Source organism: Protopterus annectens, chromosome 3.part0 (assembly GCF_019279795.1).
Source record: "Protopterus annectens isolate FY-2018-M chromosome 3.part0, PAN1.0, whole genome shotgun sequence".
In the NCBI taxonomy this organism is placed as follows: domain Eukaryota; kingdom Metazoa; phylum Chordata; order Ceratodontiformes; family Protopteridae; genus Protopterus; species Protopterus annectens.
Window position 1 is genome coordinate 1529748898 of NC_056731.1, and position 23100 is coordinate 1529771997.

Sequence of the window (23100 nt, forward strand, 5' to 3'; positions counted from 1 at the left end):
AATGAGAGATGTTCTGGAATAGCAGTATTCTGTAGAAGTACAGTAAAAATATTACATGTAACATTAGCAAAAATGAGAAGATTAACCACTGTAGATTTAAAATGGAAAAAAACTAGCATATAGAATTATAACAGTATATGCATATGCTAACTGTAAAGAAATGGAAAACTTATTACATCAGATTTTAGACTTCATAGTGATAAATATGAATACAATATAATAATAGAAGGTTTTAATGGTGACTTAAGAGGCAAGCATAAAAAGAAAGGAATAATATAAGAAAAATGATAGAAGTTATAAAAAGTGGTAAGTTAAAGCTTTGGGACAAAAATTCATGGACTTACAAAAGGGGTATGTATAGAACTGAAGTATATATTTTTATAGTATCAGAAGGTTTAGTTATAGGAGAAGGGGAGGTGGTTGAAACAGGATTTTCTGACTATCTTGCAGTATGGCTACAGATAAAAGAAAACAAGGAATACATAAATAGGCAAAGGAATGAAAAGGATAAATGAGAAAGCATGGAATGAAGAAGGAAAGACATTAGTAATACAGTTATGGAAATATTATGTTACTATCAGAACATTTTATAAAAACTGGTCTGAATGGTGAATGATATTTCAGGAAAAACATAGAAATGTTTTTACAAATACGATGTGAGAAAATTAGAGAAAAAATATAAAAGAACATATAATGATGCGCTAGAAGATTTTGAACATAATGATAGAATGTACTTTGATAAAGAAGAATAATTAAATGGAAGAAATCAAGAAAAACAACAACTGTTATATAAGCAAACACAATTTTAGAAGGACAAAGAGAAGAAGTATTGAGTTACTTAAGCAGATTAACACAATTGGATGGTAGTGTAATGAGAGAAATAAAAAAATGTAAAATGATAAATAGAAAGAAGTCAGGAAAAGATTATGAACAGTGTAGCACAACATGTCCAAGAAATATTTAAAGAAAAAAGAAAGAAGTGAAAAAAACATGGAAAGATTCAGCTGCAGGCACAGATGGAATATGGTATGGAATGTATAAAAATGTAAGGGACTAACTAAAAATATTTTTTAAAGATTTTGAATGAATGGTTAAATGAAGGTTTTATGTATAAAGAATTATGATGTGGAATACTTAAAGTCTCATGGAAGAAGGAAGAAAGAGCAGATCTAAAAGACTGTAAGCCAACAGAATTGAATAATAATGATTATAAGATCTTTATGAAAATAATACAAAAGATATTTGAAATTAAAATAGAAAATATTATAGAAGGCAGTAGATATAGAATAAAGGGGAAGAACTATCAAGAATTATTAATGACTGGGAAATTGTGGAAGATATAATGAATAGAAAAGAAGAAAAGCGAAAATCATGATAGGAGACCCTAATAAGGCACTTGACACAATTAGACATGAATTCTTATGGGTAATAATAAAAGAATATAATATAACTGAGAAAGTTAGGAAAGTATATATGTCAGTGTATAGCAATAATAAAGTAAAAATACTTGTAAATGGCTGGTTAAGCTAAGAGGTACATATGAAGAATGGTGTAAGACAGGGATAACCAATGAGTTGTATACTCTTTGCATTAGTTATGAATGTGATAGTATGTGAAATAAACTACAAAATGGAGAAGGTGGGGTGTATGACAACTGAAGGGTTAAGCATTCCAGTTCTGTTAACATATGTAGATGACATTATAATAACTGCAAAAAACAACATTTGGATAAAAGAAGTACTAATTTGCACAAATTAATGTCCAGAGATGATAGGGATGGTTCCAAATAAAGAGAAAAGTCAAGGTTTATTTGATGTAGTAAAGATTGGGGTATATATTTTACAATGAATGAAATTTCCGTATTGGGTATAAAATTTGGAAATACAGATGTAAGTGGAATTCAGTGGGAAAAAAACAATAGAAGAAATAAAACAAACATCTTTTCTGGATAACATATAAATTATTGTTCAGAAAAAAGGTTTATTTGACAAATTTAGTACTGATGGGAAAAATAGCATACTTATCAAATGTATTTATATTGCCAACATTATTTAAAAAGGAATTATTGCAGATAATTGTTCCATTTCTATGGAGTTCATGATTAAACTCAGTAAAAAGAGGAGTTTTGCATGTAAATAAAGAAGGAGGAGGTTTAGGGTTAATTAACATAGTGTATTCAGTGCCTCATTAAATTTGTACAAAGTGTTAAAGTGGATAAATGAAAAAGATGAAAGGTTAGGAGTTAAACTGTATAAGTATTATACATTTTGGGGTATGGTGAAAAACAATAAAAGAGTAAAGTGTATAAATGAAGGAATACAATGTTAAAAAGAAAAAATATACTTTTGTGGAAAATAAAAAATTGATGATATGGAAAAAGAAAAATATGGTATAAGAATGTAATGATAAAACACTGCTATGCAAAACCATGGGAAAATTTAACAGATTAAAAAAATAAAGCTATAAAAAGAAGAAACAAATGGTGTAATCATAAATGAGAATGTCAAGATTTTTTGAGGAGACTGGTAATAGATATTACAGTTTACATTGTAAAAAAATAAGAAACTATGGAACATGTGTTTTTGAAATTTAAGAGTAAAAAAGTTATAGGGGAAACTATGTAAAGAAGATTTTTTAAGATATAAAATATCTAAAATCATGTGCCAATCGAATTCCTATTTATTTTACAAGGAACTTCATCAGAATTACTCATTCTATTTTCATATGGTGTATGATTTTTGATGTTTTGTATACTTCTTAGTGTGATTTACATTGATTTTTCATGAAGATTTAAAAGAAATGGATAAAATAAACATGGATATGATTAAATATGGATATTATAAAAAATAGCAGTAAAGAATATGTTAAAAGAATAGATAAAACTTATTTTATTTTATATGGGTTCTATTGAATGAAATAAAATAAATGAAATTGTGTTTAATAGTAAATGGATGTTAGCAACAATATTAAGTAAAATCAGATGGTGGTTATGGAAAAAGGAGTAGGGATCTAATAGGGATGAAAATTTGGCATGATTGTAAAGGATGTTATGAATATGTGTAAACAGATTTGTATATATATTTGTACATATGTAAATATTTGTAAATGTGTACATATTTTGTAAATACACATTATTTTTGTATAGAAATAAAGGACCCCTACTCTTTGGAGTTGCTAGATGGTGTCAGAGGGTTCTTACAGCAGCAGGAAAGAGGTCTAAGGGAAGTAGTAGCATGAAGGAGGACAGGCAAGCTATGGAGAGTTTGGAGGTGGAAAATGAGAATTTGGAGAAACATTTGTTTGATATGGAGTATCAGAATTCCTATGTGGTGGGTGATACAAATGAGCAGTGTTTAGCCATCTCATTGGAAAATGAAGTAAATGAGTCTGTTGGAATGGTACAGATAACCAAACTGCTGTCAGGAGGTCTTCCAGGTACACTCACACCTTGCTGGAAGGCTTAGTCGCAGGATGCACTCATACTTTCACATACCATACACACTTTAGGGGATCATTACCTCATCTCTGGCACATTTTTGGGATATGGGATGAACTTGGTTCATCTGATCAAAACCATGTGGGCAGAAGGAAGATGCGCAGATTCCTTAAAGAAGGCAGCTCCGTCAGGAGCTGACATTGAGAAAGAACCACTGTGATGCAACCCTAAGTCTGCTAGCTAATTTGCTGTATTCTGGTAAGTTTGGGCTCTCATTTGGTACTTTTTTCAGGAAGTGTTACAGCATGCAAACACGTCATTAACATTAACAGAACAATTATATCAAGGCTTCGAAAATTTACAGACCTGATTGTACTGTGAATAGACCTGTCTGACCCTGACAATGAATGCTAAAACATTTTCATTCCTGTCCTGTGTGGACATTTTTTAAGTTAGTCTCTGATGCGTCTGCAATAAAACAGATAAGTTGTCTTGTTTTATAATACCTGGAGATTTATATACATCTTAATGAAGAAATGCTTTATTTCAATGATAACTGCAGCAGAACTGTGTGCAGGTAAACTTGGGCTTGAACAGTTTCTTTATATATGAGTCATTGATCTTTCAGCCAGTCCTCAGATAGTTTTATTCAAAAGTAATTAAAAGACATACATGATGCAGCTTAAAAGCTCATACAGTTCTTGAACCTGTCAGTATATTACTTTTCACAATTATGCTTTTACACCAAGAATTGTATTGTATAATGGTTGCTAACTCATAACTCTGTCTATCTCTCTCTTTCTGCTCCTTCTCTCTCTCTTTCCCTCACTTTACTGTTTTGCTTCACATCATGAACAGTACAATCCACTGTTTGGCACTGACAAATGATTACTTTTCTTTTTAAACTTTTCAGAGAGAAACTACATAGTTCAGTTGTTGACTTGTATGGCATGAGCAGTCCACAGCTGTCGAAATTTCAGATCTGCTTTTCTTAACTGCTGTAAACTATAAGACATTTCATGCTCTTTACATGCACATGTGTAATGAAGACTTTTGTGCAATAAATGAAATATCTTACATACTATGTAATTCCTGCATTTTATAAATATCTTGTACTGCAGGTTTCTGGAAGGGGACTTATGGCTTTGCCTCTGACTGTGAACCAAGTTCCCTAATTCTGCAATATAAGATATTCAATTTATTATCCAGACCAGACGCACATATTTTACCTATCCATTTTTGCTGCTTTTTTTAAGTTTGAATTACTGTATCATGTTGATTTCAGTGGGTTATCGCAACTACATTAAGCTACCTGCTGAATAGAACTTTAGATAGTTTCTACAGAATTTTATGAATGGGAGTGCATCATGAACTGCTTTCTACTTTAGTTTTCAAGGATTTTTGAAATTCTTTTTTGTGGTATCATTTAATTTCCTGATGTATTTTAGTAGTGTAATTCATGCATTTATATGTTCATAAGTCTTTACTAATGATACTATGAAAAAAATTAAGCAACAGCATTCAGTGCTCTGGGAGACTAACAGTGCCCCCCATTAAGCAGACTTTCTATATTTATCCACAGTGAAAATATATGGTCACCATCCAGTTATCCAGACTGGTTTTAAAGGCTGTTTGAGAAGTACTCTGCTTGATAAATGAGGGCAGTCTATTCCAGAAATGGGGTATATATATTGGGTTAAATATCTGTCCTGCTATTTGCTGATGTTGATATGGTAGTATAGGCTTATGTATCAAGATCAGATATTTGGTTTACCACTGGTTCACTTTAGGTGAAGGGGGTCAGAGAGTGCTGGGTCACTCACACAGAAGAGGCTAAGCTGAGATTGCGACTCAGGATTCTGGATGACACTGAGTAGTGGGTCGGGGCTTTTAGTCTATCAGAGTATCCAAGAATAATGAAACCTGAGATATACTTGCTGAGGAAATGATGATGTTTCTCATGGTGGTTTAAGTACTTAGTGAGGTAAATGATGGGCCTAATAAGGGATGAAGAAAATGGGACTGTAACTTCTGTAGACTTTGATGAGATAACATGAATGATGAATTATGCAAGGCAGGATTTTTTAATCATCACGGAGACACATTGACCAAAAGAGGGTCTACTATCAACATATGTTCCCAAGCCCCTGATGTCTGTATCAACTCTAAATGGATTGCTGATCTATATGGTAAGCAATAGTGATGTTAGAGGTAAGAAAGAGAACTATGGTGCATTTCTCAGTCTTGTAGGAAAACTAATGATTAATATACCAAGGATTTTTTTGTTGGACAGCTTGAATATCAGAATGGAATTTGACAATCACTTCCATCTTGCAATCATCAGCAAAGTTAGCAAGTCACAGTGCCTTGATATGGGCTTTTACATCATAGGCATATATACCAAACAGGAAGGGATCCAGGACAATGGGATATCACAGATGACATTCTTATGTCTAGAGTAAATGCCCCCCAAACTTAACAGTATGGGTTCTACCAGACAGCCAATTCCCAATCCATTGAACTATGTATGGGTAAATGTTAAGTTGGAAGAGTTTCTTAGTAATTCCAGCATAGGCAACAGTGTCAGAGGCCTTGAGAAGGACACCAGTGTGTGGAATGTCTGTCCATTATCCATGACTTCAGTAACCCTTTCACAGAACTTAACTAGGTTTTTTAGGAATGATCTACCTTTTGCAAAATCAAATTAGGGAGAGTTATGGTGGGATTTGTTCATTTTTGAAGTATATTTCTATTTTAGTTTGTTGAATCTTTGTTAGTTTAGACAGAAACATGCTTGTTTTGCAGACAATACCATTCTATGACAGGCTAATTGCATTCTATATTTTATTTTAATTATTTCACCTTTTTGGATTTAATATTAATGCATTTCCTTTATGGGGGATAACTTTGAAGGGGACATTTTCTGAATGTGTGTGTGTGTGTGTGTGTGTGTGTGTGTGTGTGTGTGTGTGTGTGTGTGTGTGTGTGTGTGTGTGTGTGTGTGAGAGAGAGAGACTACATGTGTTTTGTGTGTGCAGTGTAAAGTTACTTTGTTTTACAATAAAGGAAATGGCAGATAAAGCCATTGTTTTATTTAATTTTATTTTACTTTTCTCTGTTAAGGTACACATAGCGTTGAGTTTGTAGTTGTTCTAGGTTGGCTAGAGTGTTTTGGGAATGTGTTTATGCATGTGTTCATTTATGTTTTAAGTACACAGTATACATTTACTTGTGTTTTAAGTGTATGGAGTGAGAAATTTAGGATTACTCTTCAGTCAATAGTGTAAATATTTTGGAGTTTTGGGAGGTTTTAATAGAACTGATGTATTAAGGCTGCTAATAACTTGTGATGACTTGAGAAGAATGTTAATATAAGAAGATATTTGGCAATATGAGAAGGATGGTAATGAATGCAATTTATTTTCAAAGTTTAAAAACAAATCTTTCTATCACATGCATCGTGACCTGAAGGTGACCAAAGCAGTTCTTAAATGATGTGCACAAATATATATATATATATATATATATATATATATATATATATATATATATATATATATATATATTATACTTTAACTTTTTACTGAATGTTAAGTAATATGTTCCTGTGACCATATTATGCCATTGTTTTTCTATTTCCAACAATTTCTTTACATTTTAACTTCCATAACATTATTTTCTTATCTTTTCCCTTTTCTTTTTGTTTACTACTTTTTTTCGTTTTTCCTTCGTTTTTAATACTTTTTCATATTTCACATATACCATTTTCCTGTCATTTTTTTCTTCTCTTTCTTTTACATTCTAAATATAGTGTGTTTTTAAATTCAACCCTCCTTCTTTTTCTTATATATCACTTTTCTTTACTTGATTTACTCATGACCCCTTTCTCCATTTTAGCAAGAAACATATACCCAGCAAGAAAGTATGCCACTTTTCCCAATGTATAAATATTTAACTTTTATACATTTTTCTGAAGTGATAAAGACTTTTCCACCAAACCAATAATTTTTAATTTCTTCCATTGTCTCTCTCCATTGTCCTGTTATACTTTCATACTCTCCAAATTTCACAACCAATACACTTATTTATTTTCTGTTACAATATATGAAACCAAATTTTTTTCAACAATTTGTCAATCCTTTCCACATTCTCATTCATTCAAACATTGTTTTCAGCCATAATACACAAGACATCTGCATATGACAAACCCATTGGTATTACACATAGTTATTAAAATTCCTCTGTTAATCCCCATCTTGGTTCTGTCATGCCACAACTGCATGTTTGTATTGGATTTCTATTAGTTTTCATCACTAATAGAAAAAAGATACATGCTCAAAGGAAATCCTTGCTTAAGTTCTCTATTAATTCTTATTTTTCTTCTCATCCATCCATCTAACATAATTTTCACCTAGTATTTTTCATAATACATTCTTGTTACATTCATTACTTTTCCTTAATTCCATATGACCCTTCCATATTGCCTCATGGCTCATCCTGTCAAATACTTTTGCAACATGTTACTAATCTTACCTCCTTGTTTCCTTTCAAAATCATGCTTGCTACTTATTTTTCCATTAATAACATTTCTTTCACTTTTTTTTCTTTTACACCAAAAATACCATCTCTACAACATTATCTAATACTTTCTGCATCATTTTCTTACATTGTTTTCATAAAAAAATATAATCTGTATGCCCTATTGTTATTGACCTCCATTTTTATACTGTTTCTTTTAGCTTTCTCCCCTATAAATGTAATCACCCCACTACTTATCTCTTCTTCTTTTGGACCTTTCTCCAACTACTCATTTGATATTTTTATGAACACTTTTTTCACTTTCTTCCATTCCTTTATAATACCTATAACTTCATTCATCCAAGTCCAGGTGTTGCGTCACCTCTTCTTTCCCCTATAGTTTCCTCCAAAATACCCAATCCAGGGAAGGTGCATGGGAAAAGATGCTAGAAAACCTGAACTGCTATGGAAGTTAAGATTGGATGCCGGCAGACCCTCTGGTTTCACTTATATGTTATCATTAAGTTGCGTACTCAAATTAAGAGCTAAGTTGTAAAGTATTAAAATATTATTTATTACTATCATGTTATCATTAAGTTGTGTACTTAAATTAAGGGCTGTTAAGTTGCAAAGTTTTACAACATTATTTACTATTATTATGGAAGCTTGTAACTGGATGGATTTTATCCTTTTTTATTTTCTATTTATACATGATTTTCTTTAGAACTCATATGATTTGTAAAATTGAGGAGATTTGTTGGGGGGATGTCATGTGACATTTAATTGGCTGTATTTTAAATAGTGTGCTGTGTTAATTGTTTTTAGTTCTGAAAAAATCACAGTACTAAGATGGATGAAAGCACTTAATTAATGTTATTAAAAATAACTATAATTACTGTCTCAGTCCACTTTATACTTTATTTATTTTATTTTATTTATTTTACATTTGTTGACCGGGGTAGTCCAACTGGATTAATGCCCATTAACTTTATTAAAAATAACTATAATTACTGTCTCAGTCCACTTTATACTTTATTTATTTTATTTTATTTATTTTACATTTGTTGACCGGGATAGTCCAACTGGATTAATGCCCATTTTCAGTGGAGGCCTGGGGAGAAAAGCTCCAAGGTAAACAGATAATTAATAACAAAGAAGGCTTATTACCAAGGTAGACAGATAAGTAATAACAAAGAAGACATATTACAGATGAGATATTTACAAATGACATAAGCAGACATGAAATAGACAATATCACAAGTTCGAGTTACCCCTGGTAACAATCAGGGGAAAAATAACAGTAATTTGATTAATAGATTATATACATTCATGGTGAGAGCTACCCACCCTTGTTACAGTGGCAAAGCCAATTTAGTGCCAGATGTTGTTTGAGTTTAGCTTTGAATTGGGATAGAGAGGAGAGCAAAGTAAGATTTTGGAAACTCAAAATTTATATGGGTGAGACCACATGACCAAGTTTCTGAAAACTCAAAATTAAAAAGAAAAGAAATCTATGTTTTTGGAGGGGGCAAACCCACCCTGAACCCCACAATCCCAACACCCCTGCAAATTATATATACTAACTTAAAGATCGCACCACTGTTGGGAAAAGAGTAAAAACCAGTTGAAGAACTACTGTGTAGTTTGCAGTAGAGTGTGAATTGGAGAATTTACCCTTTTGCCCACTGTAGTGTGATCTCAGACTTGATATACATATATATATATATATATATATATATATATATACACACATTTGTATGACTGTATATATACTTATCCATCCATCTCTTTATTCATTATTCCTTCCATCTTAGTGGATCTTTCAGGTCACTTGCAGAAACAACCAGAGCTGAAACACGTGCTTTCACTGTACAAGGTGCATAATGCTTGTGAGTTCGTTTTTGCCCTGTTTCCAGTACACATGGTTGCTCAGCATTTTTCCTTAATGCAAGTGAGGAAGGATAAGATTTATATTTAACAAAGCTACACTAGTGAATTATGTTTCAGCACATACGAATTATGGCATATTGTCACTGTGGTTTTACATATTTTGTTTGCAGTTAATGAATACGTATTGAGATGCTACAAGTCAGTCATCTTTAAACACTTGTGACTGTTTCATAAAACAAGACAAGTGGTAGTGCTGCAGATGGTTCTGTCACTGTTTGTCCCATTCATTATAGGAAGAATGCAGGGCACTGGGTACCTTTTCAACAATACAATCTTGGGCTAATTTCCCTAGATTATTATTCAGACTCTTAGTGAGATTACTTGTTCTGGACTCAGAAATGTGTCTATGAACAGTATCACTAAGTTAAAGATTAAAATTAATTTGTAATAAGTTTACTAACTGCATACGAATCTTTTACTGAGGAGGCATTTGTGAGATAATTTTTCATTGAAAATCTCATTAGCAAAAAAAAAAAAAAAAAAAGTTGTCAAAGCTGGATAGTCATATCGGTTGCACTCAAAATACTTACAGATATTTTTCTCTTTTATTACTTTCCTCTTTAGGTTAATTTAAATGCTTATTTTTTATTTCTTATTCTTCATCAACATAACTGTAGGTGTGTAGGTGTTATACCTAAGACTAAAAGTCCAGGCACATTGAATATTCAAATCTAAGCTTTATGAAAACAGCAGCAACAGTAAACATAGTATATATATATATATATATATATATATATATATATATATATATATAGCTGTATAGCTTAGAAACTTCTGAATGAACAATACAGTAATAAAAAATTGGGGGGAAGGGCTGAACTAGTTATAAATTAATACTAATTTCAGATCCATTTGCTCTGAGCATAACCAGAATCTAAGATTCATACCAGCTCCCAAGATGCTATGTTATGGAAGACAATTTGGGTTAATATAAAAATGTAGATTTATCTCAAGGTAACATTAGTTGCAACTGGATTTGAAAGGAAAGCACATGTCTATGCAGCATTAGAGACTGGCTTCCCTTTATAATAAATTACAATATACCCTGCTCTGTCAGATAAATCTAATCTCTCAAACCATTATGGCTGGACAGGTAGCCATCCGAAACAAGAAGCTGTATGCGGTCTCTGCCCTTCACTTCGCTCCATACACCTGAAAAGAAATGAATCAAAGTAGGTTGCTAAGGTGTTTCTTCCATATCACACATGCAAGCACAACTACTGAACATTTAGAGTCCCTGATCCACCTATTACTGTAGTCATGGACTTGGAATATGGGAGGAAACCAGAGGGATAAACCAATCTTCAAAGAAAAAATGGAGGAAAGAAACAAGCATGCCAGGAATTTGGATGGAAAGGAATATATAGTAAACTATACACACATGTAATAAATTAGCTGTTAGTTGAACTGAGGTTCAAATGGCAAGTTTAAATATTTCCTGTGCTTTTAATTGAGTGGAGAAGAGCATATAACATAGTCATCTGTATATAGTTGCCAATGTATATTTTTAATTATTTGTGAATGTATTCAGTAGACTGACATTTGTATCAATGCCACTTTAATTTTGAGCGACATCATGTTGTTAAGACAGCCGGTTGTGAGACAATGCTTTGTCAAAGGTATTAATGGGTCAGTGGAGGTCACTGCAGGGTGAATTTCCCTTTTCATGGAACAGTAGCAACCTTAAAGCTTATTATTTTAAGAAGGAAAGTGTTGCCTCTGCAGATGTCTAAATGAGAGGGGGGCATTGCCATAGCACAAAACACGCCAGATGCCAATGTTATCAGTATGCAATGTTTTGATAAGACGTCCTTCCTAGAATGAGAGGGCATATATATTAATGCTTCTTCTGAGTGGGTTATCTATTTCCTTTGCAGGAGTCTGTATCTATTTAAGCATAATAAACTGTACTCCACATCTTCATGATTAACTAAAACGTAGTGTGTAACTTATATTCTATTTCACATTGCAATCTTTTATTCCACCTAAAATTTCCCTGATGGCCATGTAACTCCTTCTTTCCAGAGAGTTCTCATTAGCCACGTTGTGAAACTTCAGCTGGATCTCTGAGAAATTATGCTAAAGTACAGGCTAAACTGAACATTTTCACTTTGCAATTTTTGTTAGCAACACTGAAATCTGCAAATATCTGTAAAATATTTGAACACAATACAGCCACCACAACTTGACTTTGATTCTTAGAAATGCTAATTTGCTTCATCTTCTCCCTCCCTCCCTTCAGAAAGTTGTAATACACTTATTCCTCTGCTCATGTGTATAACACATTTTTGTAGCATGACAGATCTGGAACTGTGCTCTAAACTTGACTGCCCATGAGTTCTAAGAAAAAAAGCAATTTTTCTTCTCAGCAACACAGAAGATGTACATTGTTACAAGTTGCCACTTGGATAGATATTGCATTGTACTCGTTGTTACACCAGTAAGAATTTGCGATTATCAGCATGAGATACAAATATGGAGAAATGCATCTGGTTGGCACACATGCCAGAAAAATAATACTGCATGCAAGTGATTTGATTTCACTGTGCTCCTAAAGCATATCTTAAAACAAGACTAGCCTAATTAGGCCTTTCAAGGTGAGGACATAAAATAAAAATACAAGTTACTTTCTCACATAACTGAAGACAGCACAATTAAAGATTCATACCCATATGCTATGCCTTAAGGAAAATAAGGGAAAATTTAAAAGACATGAATTACATACCCGATACGCCCTTTCACTGACAGGTTTTATGTTGGCTTCCTGCCATTTTCCAGGTTTCCCACCAATGATTTCACGGAAATTGACATAATATCCAGTGACATCAGTTCCACCTTGGAATTTTGGCTGTTTCCATCCCAGGACCATAGAGTCTTTTACACATTCAAGCACAGTGATGTCATATGGTGGGGCTGGGGGAGCTGTGGTAAGATAAAGGACATTGCAATGTTTAAATGAAAATGTCAATACCATGGCATTCCTCAGCTGTTTTATTTAACTCCAAATATGCTGACCTTCCACTTTCTCACATAAACTTTAGTTATCAATATCACGATTAGTCAAAGAAGAGATCTTACTCAGAGAATTAATGCTCAGTCCTTGTAATGGCACAGGTGTTCACAAAATTGTACATTCCTGTGAATAAGATGGACTCCCAATCATATGTGTAAGACCTATCACTGTAAATCACTGTAAATCCTAATATTTCAAAAAATAAACTTATTCAAAGATCATTCATGTCCAAAACTCACTGTTATAACGTTAAGCCTTTTTGCAAGGTGGTTTCACCCATCTATGCCCTTCATATATCTGCTGTTATACACTGACTCCAACCAAGATCACTGTCATACCTCTGAAACTCTTAGAGCAAGAAATCTGGACAAAGCCATAAATAAACGTGGGACAAAGGTCCAAAATAAGGGACAGTTTTTAAATATTGCTCTTAAAAACTTATAAAGTTGATAGAATAATAGGTTTTACATTCACATGAATTTTCTAAATTGTATGAAGTCTGAAACTCAAATGTCAGTCTTTATTTTATAAATTCAATCTTTAATGATTTGCCAGAAAACCACAAAAGTTATTTTGTCCTATCACCTTCATTCTATGCTGGTTGGGTTCGGAACTGAGCATCGGTTTTGACTCAGCCTAATTTAAAAGCTCCAGCGCTTCCACTGGCTGTAGGCTATGCCCTATCCCATGATGCTCTGGCAATATAACCCAGACCTCGTTTGCAGCTCAAACAGATCATGTGACTTCTGACTGGCTCTTGGCTAAGTTTTTTCTTATTGTCATTTTTTCAGCACTAATCGCTTAAAAAAGTTTGTAGTTGGTTATCGTTAACATTTAGTAGTTTATTAGAAGCTTTTTGCCTGTTTTCTCACTACCATTGTTGTTGTTGACCATCGTCATTTTTCGTCAGGGCTACCTGTTGTTTCTCTCGTCTAGTTCCCTATCCTTTACTCAAGCTCATTTTAATTGGAGAGCTTTCCTACACCATTCAGGTAGCTCGTTTAAGTTAGAGGGCTCCTAGTGGCCCGTTCATCTTAAGAGGACCACTCCCCTCCAGTTGTTTTTCCCTGTAGTCGCGAGGAGAATCCATTTAACTTACAGGATTCTCTCTTGCTTAGTTGTTGTGCGCATTTTTTCTATACTTAATGTTACGGATATAAAAAAAAGCTTACTAGTATTTTAGACTAGTTGTGTGTGCTTTTTTTCCTGATTGCTAAGTTTCCTTTAGTAACTTCTAGATGAAACTGTAGTAATATATATATATATATATATATATATATATATATATATATATACATATATATATATATATATATATATATATAGATATATAGCTATATATATATATATATATATATATATATATATATATATAGAGAGAGAGAGAGAGAGAGCTATATAGATATTTTTTTCTTGGTTTAACCTGCCTAGTGTACTGGTTAGTTGGTTTTCAGTGGCAGAGACTTTGTGAGGTAACAAAGTTTAAAAACCTTTTCTTCTTCCTGGTTTTCATATTGCTTCTGCCTGTCTTCTCATTATAGAACATGTCTAAGGATCAGAAAGAACCCAAACAGTCAGGGTTCAAGAAATGTGATAAATGCAGCCAAAACATGTCTCTTACTGATGGGCACACCAGTTGTGTTTATTGCCTGTGTGCCCTCCATTTGCAAGAATTTTGTGCCTTTTGTCATGCTTTCAGTAGCAGAGTGCTCCTTGAATGCAAGAACAAGCTGATTGTAAGATGTTTATTGAAGGTTCCTTTTTCAGAGGCTTTGGAAGGGTCACAGAGTTCCAAACCTTCTTCAGGGTCCCCTTCTTCTTCCTTTAAATTAGAGAAATCAGGGAAGAGAACTGTTGCATCAGATCCGGCCTCAGAGCCACCTAAAACAATTGTGGCTAAATCACCTATCTCAGAACTGAGGGCCTTTGGATCTGAAAAGTCTGCCTCTTCGGTTCCATTTGCAGTTATGGAACTGACAGAGTTTCAAGTTAGGAGACAGTCTCCAGTTTTGGAGCCAGTTACTCCAACTTTGAGATCACTCCTAGAAAGGGTGAGATCACCTTCATTGTCCTCCCATTCCTGCAAGAGTTTGTCCAATGATAAAGTGGAGCGGCAAAAATTCTGTCGACTCTGACACAAAAGGAACCAGAGCCAACAAAAGCACCATCCCCTTCTTTGGTTCCTCCTCTGACCAGATTGGGAGCTTCAGAGCCAGAGGACTTGGACCCGATTGTGGTGGAAGCATTGAAACCGAGACTTCCAACAGGATCATTGGTTCCGACGTCTGCGCTGACTACCTCAGTTCTGTTGGAATCTGAGGAGTCTAAGAGCCGACGTTCTCCCATTGGGTCTGGGGAGGGGAGTCGGACTGGACAGCCGTCTGAGCCTATTTTACCTCTCAGGACTTCAGTGCGGTTGAGCACAGCTCCTACATCAGCTTCAGAGCCAACCACTCTGTTTTGGGGTCAGTCTTTCTGTTCTTCGGAAGCAGGGACCTCCTCAGAGTGGGGTGAGGGGGCTTTTGAGCTGATGGAGAGAGTGCTGTCACCTCCGATGGCTCCACTGTTGGTTTTGAGTACTCTTCCCCTAAAAGGGCCTTTGTCTGTCTCAGCACCATCACTCCCCCCTTCAAGTATAGAGACCTTAAGCCAAGGAAGCCCATGCGGGTGAGACTATCTCTTTTGAAACTTCTCCAAAGTACACCTCTGAGGAGGTCCCTCAGAAGAGATTGTGCAAGAGGAAGCCATAGACTCCCTGGATGAGTGTATCACTTCAGACAACAACCTGGATGATTCGGAAGTGTCCTTTGCAGATATCTTGGAGATCCTTAAACAGAGCTGTGGCTGGAAGCCCACCATTCCTTCTGAGGATGAGTTGGTATACTTGGAAGCTCTTGGGTCTGTCCCTTCCATCTCCTGGGTGTCTCCACCCTTTGACCAGCTGAGGAATGTGATTGCTCGGAAGACGTGGGACTCTACTGATACAGTGCAGCCTGTTCTGAGGAGGCCTAACAAATTTATTACAGCACCAACTGAAAAAGAACTTTTAAACAAAGGTGTCTCAGTCTATGCTATGGTGGTGGTGGTAGCCACCAAGAAGGAATTGTCAGAAACTTCCTTGTCTGTTCATCCACTGAATAAAGACTCTCGGATGATGGACAGATATGGAAAGCGTAGTTTTTCTTCTGCGGCATTTACACTTCAGGTGCTGAATTATTTGACCCACTTTACAAGACTACAGTGGGATCTCCTGAAAGAGCTAGGAGATACCATTCTGGATAATGTAGCTGCTGGGGTCTTGGATAAAGTATCCTCTCAGCTCTTCACCCTAAACTCTGTGGTCAACTCCTTCATATGACTGATCTTGTACCCAGCTGATGGAACGAGCAGGGCAGCAGGTACAGGAATTTCCTTAAGGAGACATTCCTGGATGCATCTATGTAACTTTGCTGAACCCTTCGAGTCTTCCTTTACTAATGTCCCGTCATTGTTCGGGCCCAAAGTTAAAGAGACTTTGACCAGGTGCGAGCAGTAGGGGAAAAACTCTGTCTGCTATAGGGATCTGTTTTTCCATCCCCACTAGACCTTATCCTAAAGGTCAGAGAGGGAGAAAAATGTGGTTCCGCAAGTCCCAAAGAGTATTTCCCAATGCACATGGTGACTCTTCCCCCAGGGGCAGATGGGGAAGTAACAATGGAAGGTGCTGACCTCATGGCAGAGGGGGTCTGCAGAACCAGGGTGACAGGGATTCTTTCCCTGGAAAGCACTTTCAGTGCTCCTGAGTGGAGGCCCATCTGTCCATCTCTGGAGGCAGTCGGGGGATGCTTATCACTGTACCCAAATGCCTGGCTAGATATCACACAAGACAAATGGGTACAAACCATCATATCCAGAGGTTATTACATACCCTTTTCCACTCCCCCCTTGGAGAAACAATCTGTTCCAAATATTCCACCCAGTCAAAGGGAACAAGCAACATTAGAGGTACAGAAGTTGCTAGAAAAAAAGAATCATCCAAAATGTCCCCGCAGACCAAGTAGGATCTGGAACTTACTCAAGGTTCTTTTTAGTTCCAAAAAAGACAGGGGACTGGAGACCCATTTTAGATCTCAGCAGATTAAACAAGTCCATCAAGAAATCAAAATTCCAGATGGTGACACTGCAGTCAATACTCCCCTTTCTGGGGAAAGATGATTGGATGTGCCTGACAGATCTCCAGGATGCGTACTACCACATAAAAATGGACAGGCGATCCAGGAGACACTTACGCTTTCAGCTGAGAGCCAGTCATTACCAGTTTTGAGCTGTGCTCTTTGGTCTCACTACAGCCCCCAGAGTGTTCGACAAATGCATGGCAGTAGTTACGCTCACTTGAGGTGCCTGGGATTTCGTGTGTTTCCATACCTAGATGACTGGCTCCTAACTGCCACCAGCAAGCATCTACTAGTGCAAGCAAGGGACAAAACCATCTATCTCTGTACCAAGCTAGGCATTAGAATAAATTTCAAAATGTCTGCCTTGTTGCCTTCACAGCATCTTATATTCTTAGGCACAGAATTAGACTCAAGGGAAATGTTGGCCAAACTTACCCCAGAAAGGATTCAGTCCCTACACCGTCAAATCAAGAACTTAATATCCAAAAGAAAAGTTCAAGCTAAGACTGTCTTATAAGTTCTAGGCACCATGGCAGCTGCTATCATTTTAGTACCTCTAGCACGTTTACACACGAGAGTCCTTCAATGGCTACTTTTCTCCCAGTGGTCCATGCAAGATCTACCACTGCCACACAAGATCATTATCACAGAGTCATGCCAAAAGGATGTATGGTGGTGGCTTCAAACGACTCAGTTGACCACAGGACATCTGTTCGTTTATCCACAACCAACAGCCACACTGACCATGGATGCTTCTCAGAGTTGGAGGGACATTGGGGGGGGCATTGTCTGGGAAAGACTGTCCAAGGCATCTGGCAGGAACACGAGAACCACTTGCATATCAATGTCCTAGAGATGAGAGTGGTACTTTACGCATTGCAAGCATTCCAGGACACTCTCCTGATAGTGACTATTGCAGTTCAGACAGACAACATGTCAGTAGTGTGGTACATAAACAAGGAAGAACCAAATCCTACCCTTTATGTCAAGCGGCACAAAGAGTATAGCAAAGGGCTGTCACTTCTCGACATTTTCTGACAGGAGCACACATCCCAGGGAAATCCAACATGATAGCGGAGAAAGTCAGCAGAGCCATTCTGATGCCTCATGAGTGGTCCCTAAAACAAGAAGTTGTGGAAGAGATTTTCCACAAATGGGGTTAAGCCCTGCTGTAACCTTTTTATCATGTCCATGAATGCCAAACGCAGCAGCTATTTTGCCCTGATTCTCTCTCCGGGGAAGTCACCAAGGGATGCACTCGTACATGATTGGCCCCTGGGATTACTTTATGCTTTTCCCTCTTTTTTCCTTGATACCAAAAGTTCTTCAGAAGTACTGCGGTGGTGGTGCTGTGGTAGCGTTGTCATCTCACAGTAAGATGTTGTCCTGTTCGATTCTCAGCTAGAGCATCTTCTGTGTGGAGACATGCATGAATGGGCGTACCTTCATTGAAGGTTGTGCATCAGGGCTGGCAACTCGGCATGTAAAAATCTACTGGCAATCATTAGTGGACCGGAGTTCCGCTGTGGCGACCCCTAACCGGGAAAAGCCAAAAGACACAACAACAACCAAAAGTTCTTCAGAAAGCCAACACATTGAGAAGCACCTTGATTCTCATTGCTCCATACAGGCCTCGGCAAATTTGGTTTCCCTATCTGTGGACCCATCTCCAAGAGGAACTGTGGATCCTCTACCCAGTTCCAGACCTCCTGACCCATTCTTCGGGGATGTTCCATCCATCAATCCAGACCCTAAAGTTGACAGTGTGGCTGCTCCAGTTCCACAAATAGCCAGATTCCATGACATCTCTCCGGCAGTTAGACATATTTTGATTACTTCCCACAAGCCTTCTACCAGAAAGCTATACTCCAGCAAATGGAAATGATTTTCACACGGCCTCAGAGAACAATACAGATCCCTTTACAGCTCCTACTATAGCAGTGCTAGAATTTCTTGCTAAACTTTTTTTAGTCCAGCTAGCCCCTATATCCAACTTTCATATTGGGGAAATGGGGCTAAAAATCCTATCCCACAAACTCTGTGAGGCCTTTCTAAAATGGACCTTTCTGCTAAGACCTCCAGTCAGGGAACCTCCAGCTCATTGGGATCTAAATTTTGTTCTGTCCTCCTTAATTTTGCCTCCCTTTGAGCCTGCATCATCATGTGACATAAGGTTTTTGTCATGGAAGACACTTTTCTTGGTGGCCATTACCTCCTCAAGATGAGTATCGGAACTCCAAGCTCTATCTACATGCCCACCTTACATAGTTTTTCACAAAGACAGTTTCCTTATGTACTAATCCTCTCTTTCTACCTAAGGTGTGCTTGCAGACCAATCTAAATAATCTATTGAATTACCTGTGTTCTTCCCAAACTATGGCAACAGAGCAGAATATATACTACACCAGCTGGATGTGTATAGGCAGTTGCACTTCTACTTGTATAGAGCTAAAGATTTCAGAAAGTCGGACCAATTTTTTGTGTCCTTTTCAGAAAAAAAGAAAGGATTACCGATATCAAAAGTGACACTGTAGAAATGGCTCACAGATTTTATTTCCTTCGCGTATAGAGCTCAAGACAGACAATTACCAGGCAAAGTGAAAGGCCATTCCACTAGAGCTATTGCAGCTTTCTCTGCCTTCCAGGCCAGACTCCCTTTAGATTCTATTTGTGCAGCAGCCACATGGGTAAGACCTCATACCTTTATTACTCATTATAAAGTAGATGTGGCCTCCCGGAACAGGGCTTCTTTTGGGTCCACTGTTCTGAAGAGTTTATTCTCTTGAGCCACCCACAAAAGAAGGTGCTAGGGATGCTGTCCCAACTAGCATAGAGATAGGACAACATAACATTAAGAAGTTATGTACTCACCATAACATTTCATGTCTGTTGTCCATCTCGTTTTCATTCTTGCATCCCACCCTCCTTCCTCCTCCATCGCTCCTGGAGAATCGGGTGGATAATTCTATTTTTAATTGGTTTATGAGGTCTCTGATTCCATTCTGGGTCTTCCCCTCACAGGTTGGTTCTTTGTTACACGATGTTATGCTTTCTCTTGCAAAGAAGATCTGAGTTATATTCCTGGAGTATCAAGGAATAGGGCATAGCCTCGAGCCAGTGGAAGCTCTCGAGCTTTTGAATTAGGCCGAGTTGGAACTGATGCTCGGTTCTGAACCCAACCAGCATAGAATGAAGATGAGATGGACAACAAACATGGAATGTTATGGTGAGTACATAACTTTTTATATTATGAAAAATGGACCAAAAACATAAGGCAAAAATCTGGACATTCTGTGAAAATCTGTACAGTTGAGAGGTTATGATTCACTGTACCTGTAGCTGAATGAATACTTTTAGCCAGTGCAGCTTCACATTTGCACTTGTAGTTCTGTTATTCCAACAGCTGCAGTTATGAAAGGTACCCAAAATTATATAATATTTGAATAACAAAATAAATGTGATATAGAGCTACAAGTAGGATCATAACAAATGTGTAGGGTATTTAGAATCTTCTTCTTCTTTCGCTTTTCCCAGTTAGGGGTTGACACAGCAGATCACCTGTCCACTCATGATTGGCAGTGGAGTTTTACAGTGTCAAGTTGCCAGCCCAGCGCCCAACCTTCCACAGAAGGCACACACATGCATGCACTCACTTCTAGGGCCAATTTAGAGTGTCCAATCCACCTACAGCGTCTTTGGGATGTGGGAAGAAAGTGGAGCACCCAGAGGGAACCCACACGACCACAGCGAGGATGTGCAAACTCTGCACAGAAGGCACCCGAGCCAAGGATTGAACTGGAGTATCTCTTGCTGTGAGGTGACAATGCTAACCGCTGCACTACCGTGGCCGCCCTTGTAGGGTATTTAAAATACTGTTTTCATTTTATAAAAGAACAAATGGATACCTTCTACACTATAAAACTCAGACAGTTTCTTCTGAGTCACAGCAGTGGAGTTATAAAAGTCAGAAAATGAGAATTGGAAAGTACTGTTAAGATGTTTCACTTCAGTGTCAATGCATACATTACACCTGCAAAACAAAACAAGCTTAATGAACCTCAGGTGATGGGAAACAAAAGATATTTACCCCAAGAAGACATGCAAGAAGAGGTGAGAAGCTATTCACACAATGATGACTGATTTTGAGTAAAGCACTTTTTTATTTTAGTCTTATGGAAACAGAAAGTGAATTGTGAAAACAGGTTGAGGTGGAATTACACTGTCCAATGATGACTGTCTTAAATATAGAATGTTTACAAAATGCAAGGAATATCAACTTTGTTTTTTTTTTGACAAATTCTTCTCAATGCATCATGTTTTAACTATTTAAAGCAGTCCCTAATGCAGCAGGTGATATAAAGACAAACATGTACAGGTGACTGAAGCTATAATTTGGTTTATTACACTTATGAATCTATTAAATGGGCAAACTCACTAGTCACTACTCCCACTTTTCAAGGATGATGTAATTGACAGCTTAAATCTGACCTTATGTTAATAAGGTTTGACGTTATTACATTGCATACCCTGTTCCTCTTTTTCTTTTTACTCTGTATTTTGCAGACAAGGTAAGACCACATTAATATTGCCTACATGTATGTGTAAGTATATACATATATATATATATATATATATATATATATATATATATATAATCTCGAAATTTTGCAATACCGAATATCAAAATCTCGAGACTATATAGCCAAAACCCCTAAATACCGAAAGACCAGAAGCTCGAAATTCAAAATCCCGATGTACGGAGATAATGAAGTAGCACTTCTGGTGTTCCGGTTTGTGGATGGATAGGTGGAATTCAGGTAACATTCTATGTATAAGTGTGTTGGTTAGGGGTTTTAGTGTCTGTTAGTGTGTGTTATGACTGTGATGTGTGTGTGTGAGGGTCGGTAAAATGTGTGGGTGTGAGTTTCTCTTCTGCGTCTTTGTGCAATCTCGGAGTTAGTATATTTAAGTGGGGGGTGGGGGGGAGTGCAGCCCCCCACATGGGGGGGGTGCAGGGGTGCTTGCCACACTGCTTATCTGTAGTGTAGGATGATATGTTTGATTGTGGGGGAAAGTTGTATGTATGTGTATGTGTGTGCTGTATTTGTGTATATAGTCTTGAGATTTTTTCATCATTTATTTTCAAGATTTCAAGATTATGTAGTGAACCCATATATATATATATATATATATATATATATATATATATATACATATATATATATATATATATATATATATAAAAAAAATAAAATAAAAACAAAACAATCAAAGGAAACAAAACACTGTGTACTGGCAAAACATACACTTAGTAATTAAAAATGGTTTACTATCAAAATTGCAAACAGAGATGCGATTCAGTGTTGTGAATGGAATTTATTTTGTTGTTTGCAATTCTGATACCAACCTATGAACCTATAAAATATGCTATTATTTATTAAAATATCAATCTTACAAAAAAAAATACCCTTGGCTGTTTTCATTGAGAGTTTCACACTAGAGAAAGCAGAGTTTTTTTAGTTTTTTTTTTTTTTTTCTTTTTTTTTCCCTTCCCAGTGTTTTTCCCAGTATTTTTTTTTGTTTTGTTAAGGTTTCAGTCATGTCATTCTTTTGGTCTTTTTTCTTTTTTGCCAGTCTCCTATCTCTAGTCTCTTCACTAAAATTCCTGTCACCACAGAGTCCCATGCTGCCCATAGCTCTTTTCTATCCAGTCTGGCAGAACTAGCAATACTAAGAGAGTGTTGCAACTGCTTCACGTTCTCTGACAACTGCTTACATAAAGGCCATTCTGATTCCATATGTGAGAAATACAATCACGTAATGCAATAACACCATAGTAATCCGTTCACAGGTTGTTAGAAAATCCATGCCTAAGCCTCCAAGGCACTTACCTAACACATTTTCTTTTTTTTTTGATTCAGTTGTCAGACACACTGACACCACACTCACTATTTGGGACCCTTCCTTACCTTAAATATGGATATGACTATATGGTTGCCCATGTGGGGGTGAATAATCTTAGGTGTATC

At 36.5% G+C, this 23100-nt stretch overlaps 1 protein-coding gene across 2 annotated transcripts in view; it reads right to left on the reverse strand.

The window, feature by feature from the left end:
- Window positions 1-23100, reverse strand: part of MYOM1 (myomesin 1) — an 848953-nt gene that overhangs the window by 227465 nt on the left and 598388 nt on the right. For both annotated transcript variants that reach the window (XM_044065566.1, XM_044065567.1), the window contains exon 18: window positions 12630-12826. In XM_044065566.1, the coding sequence (XP_043921501.1) occupies window positions 12630-12826 (197 nt within the window). The remainder of the gene's footprint in view (window positions 1-12629; window positions 12827-23100) is intronic.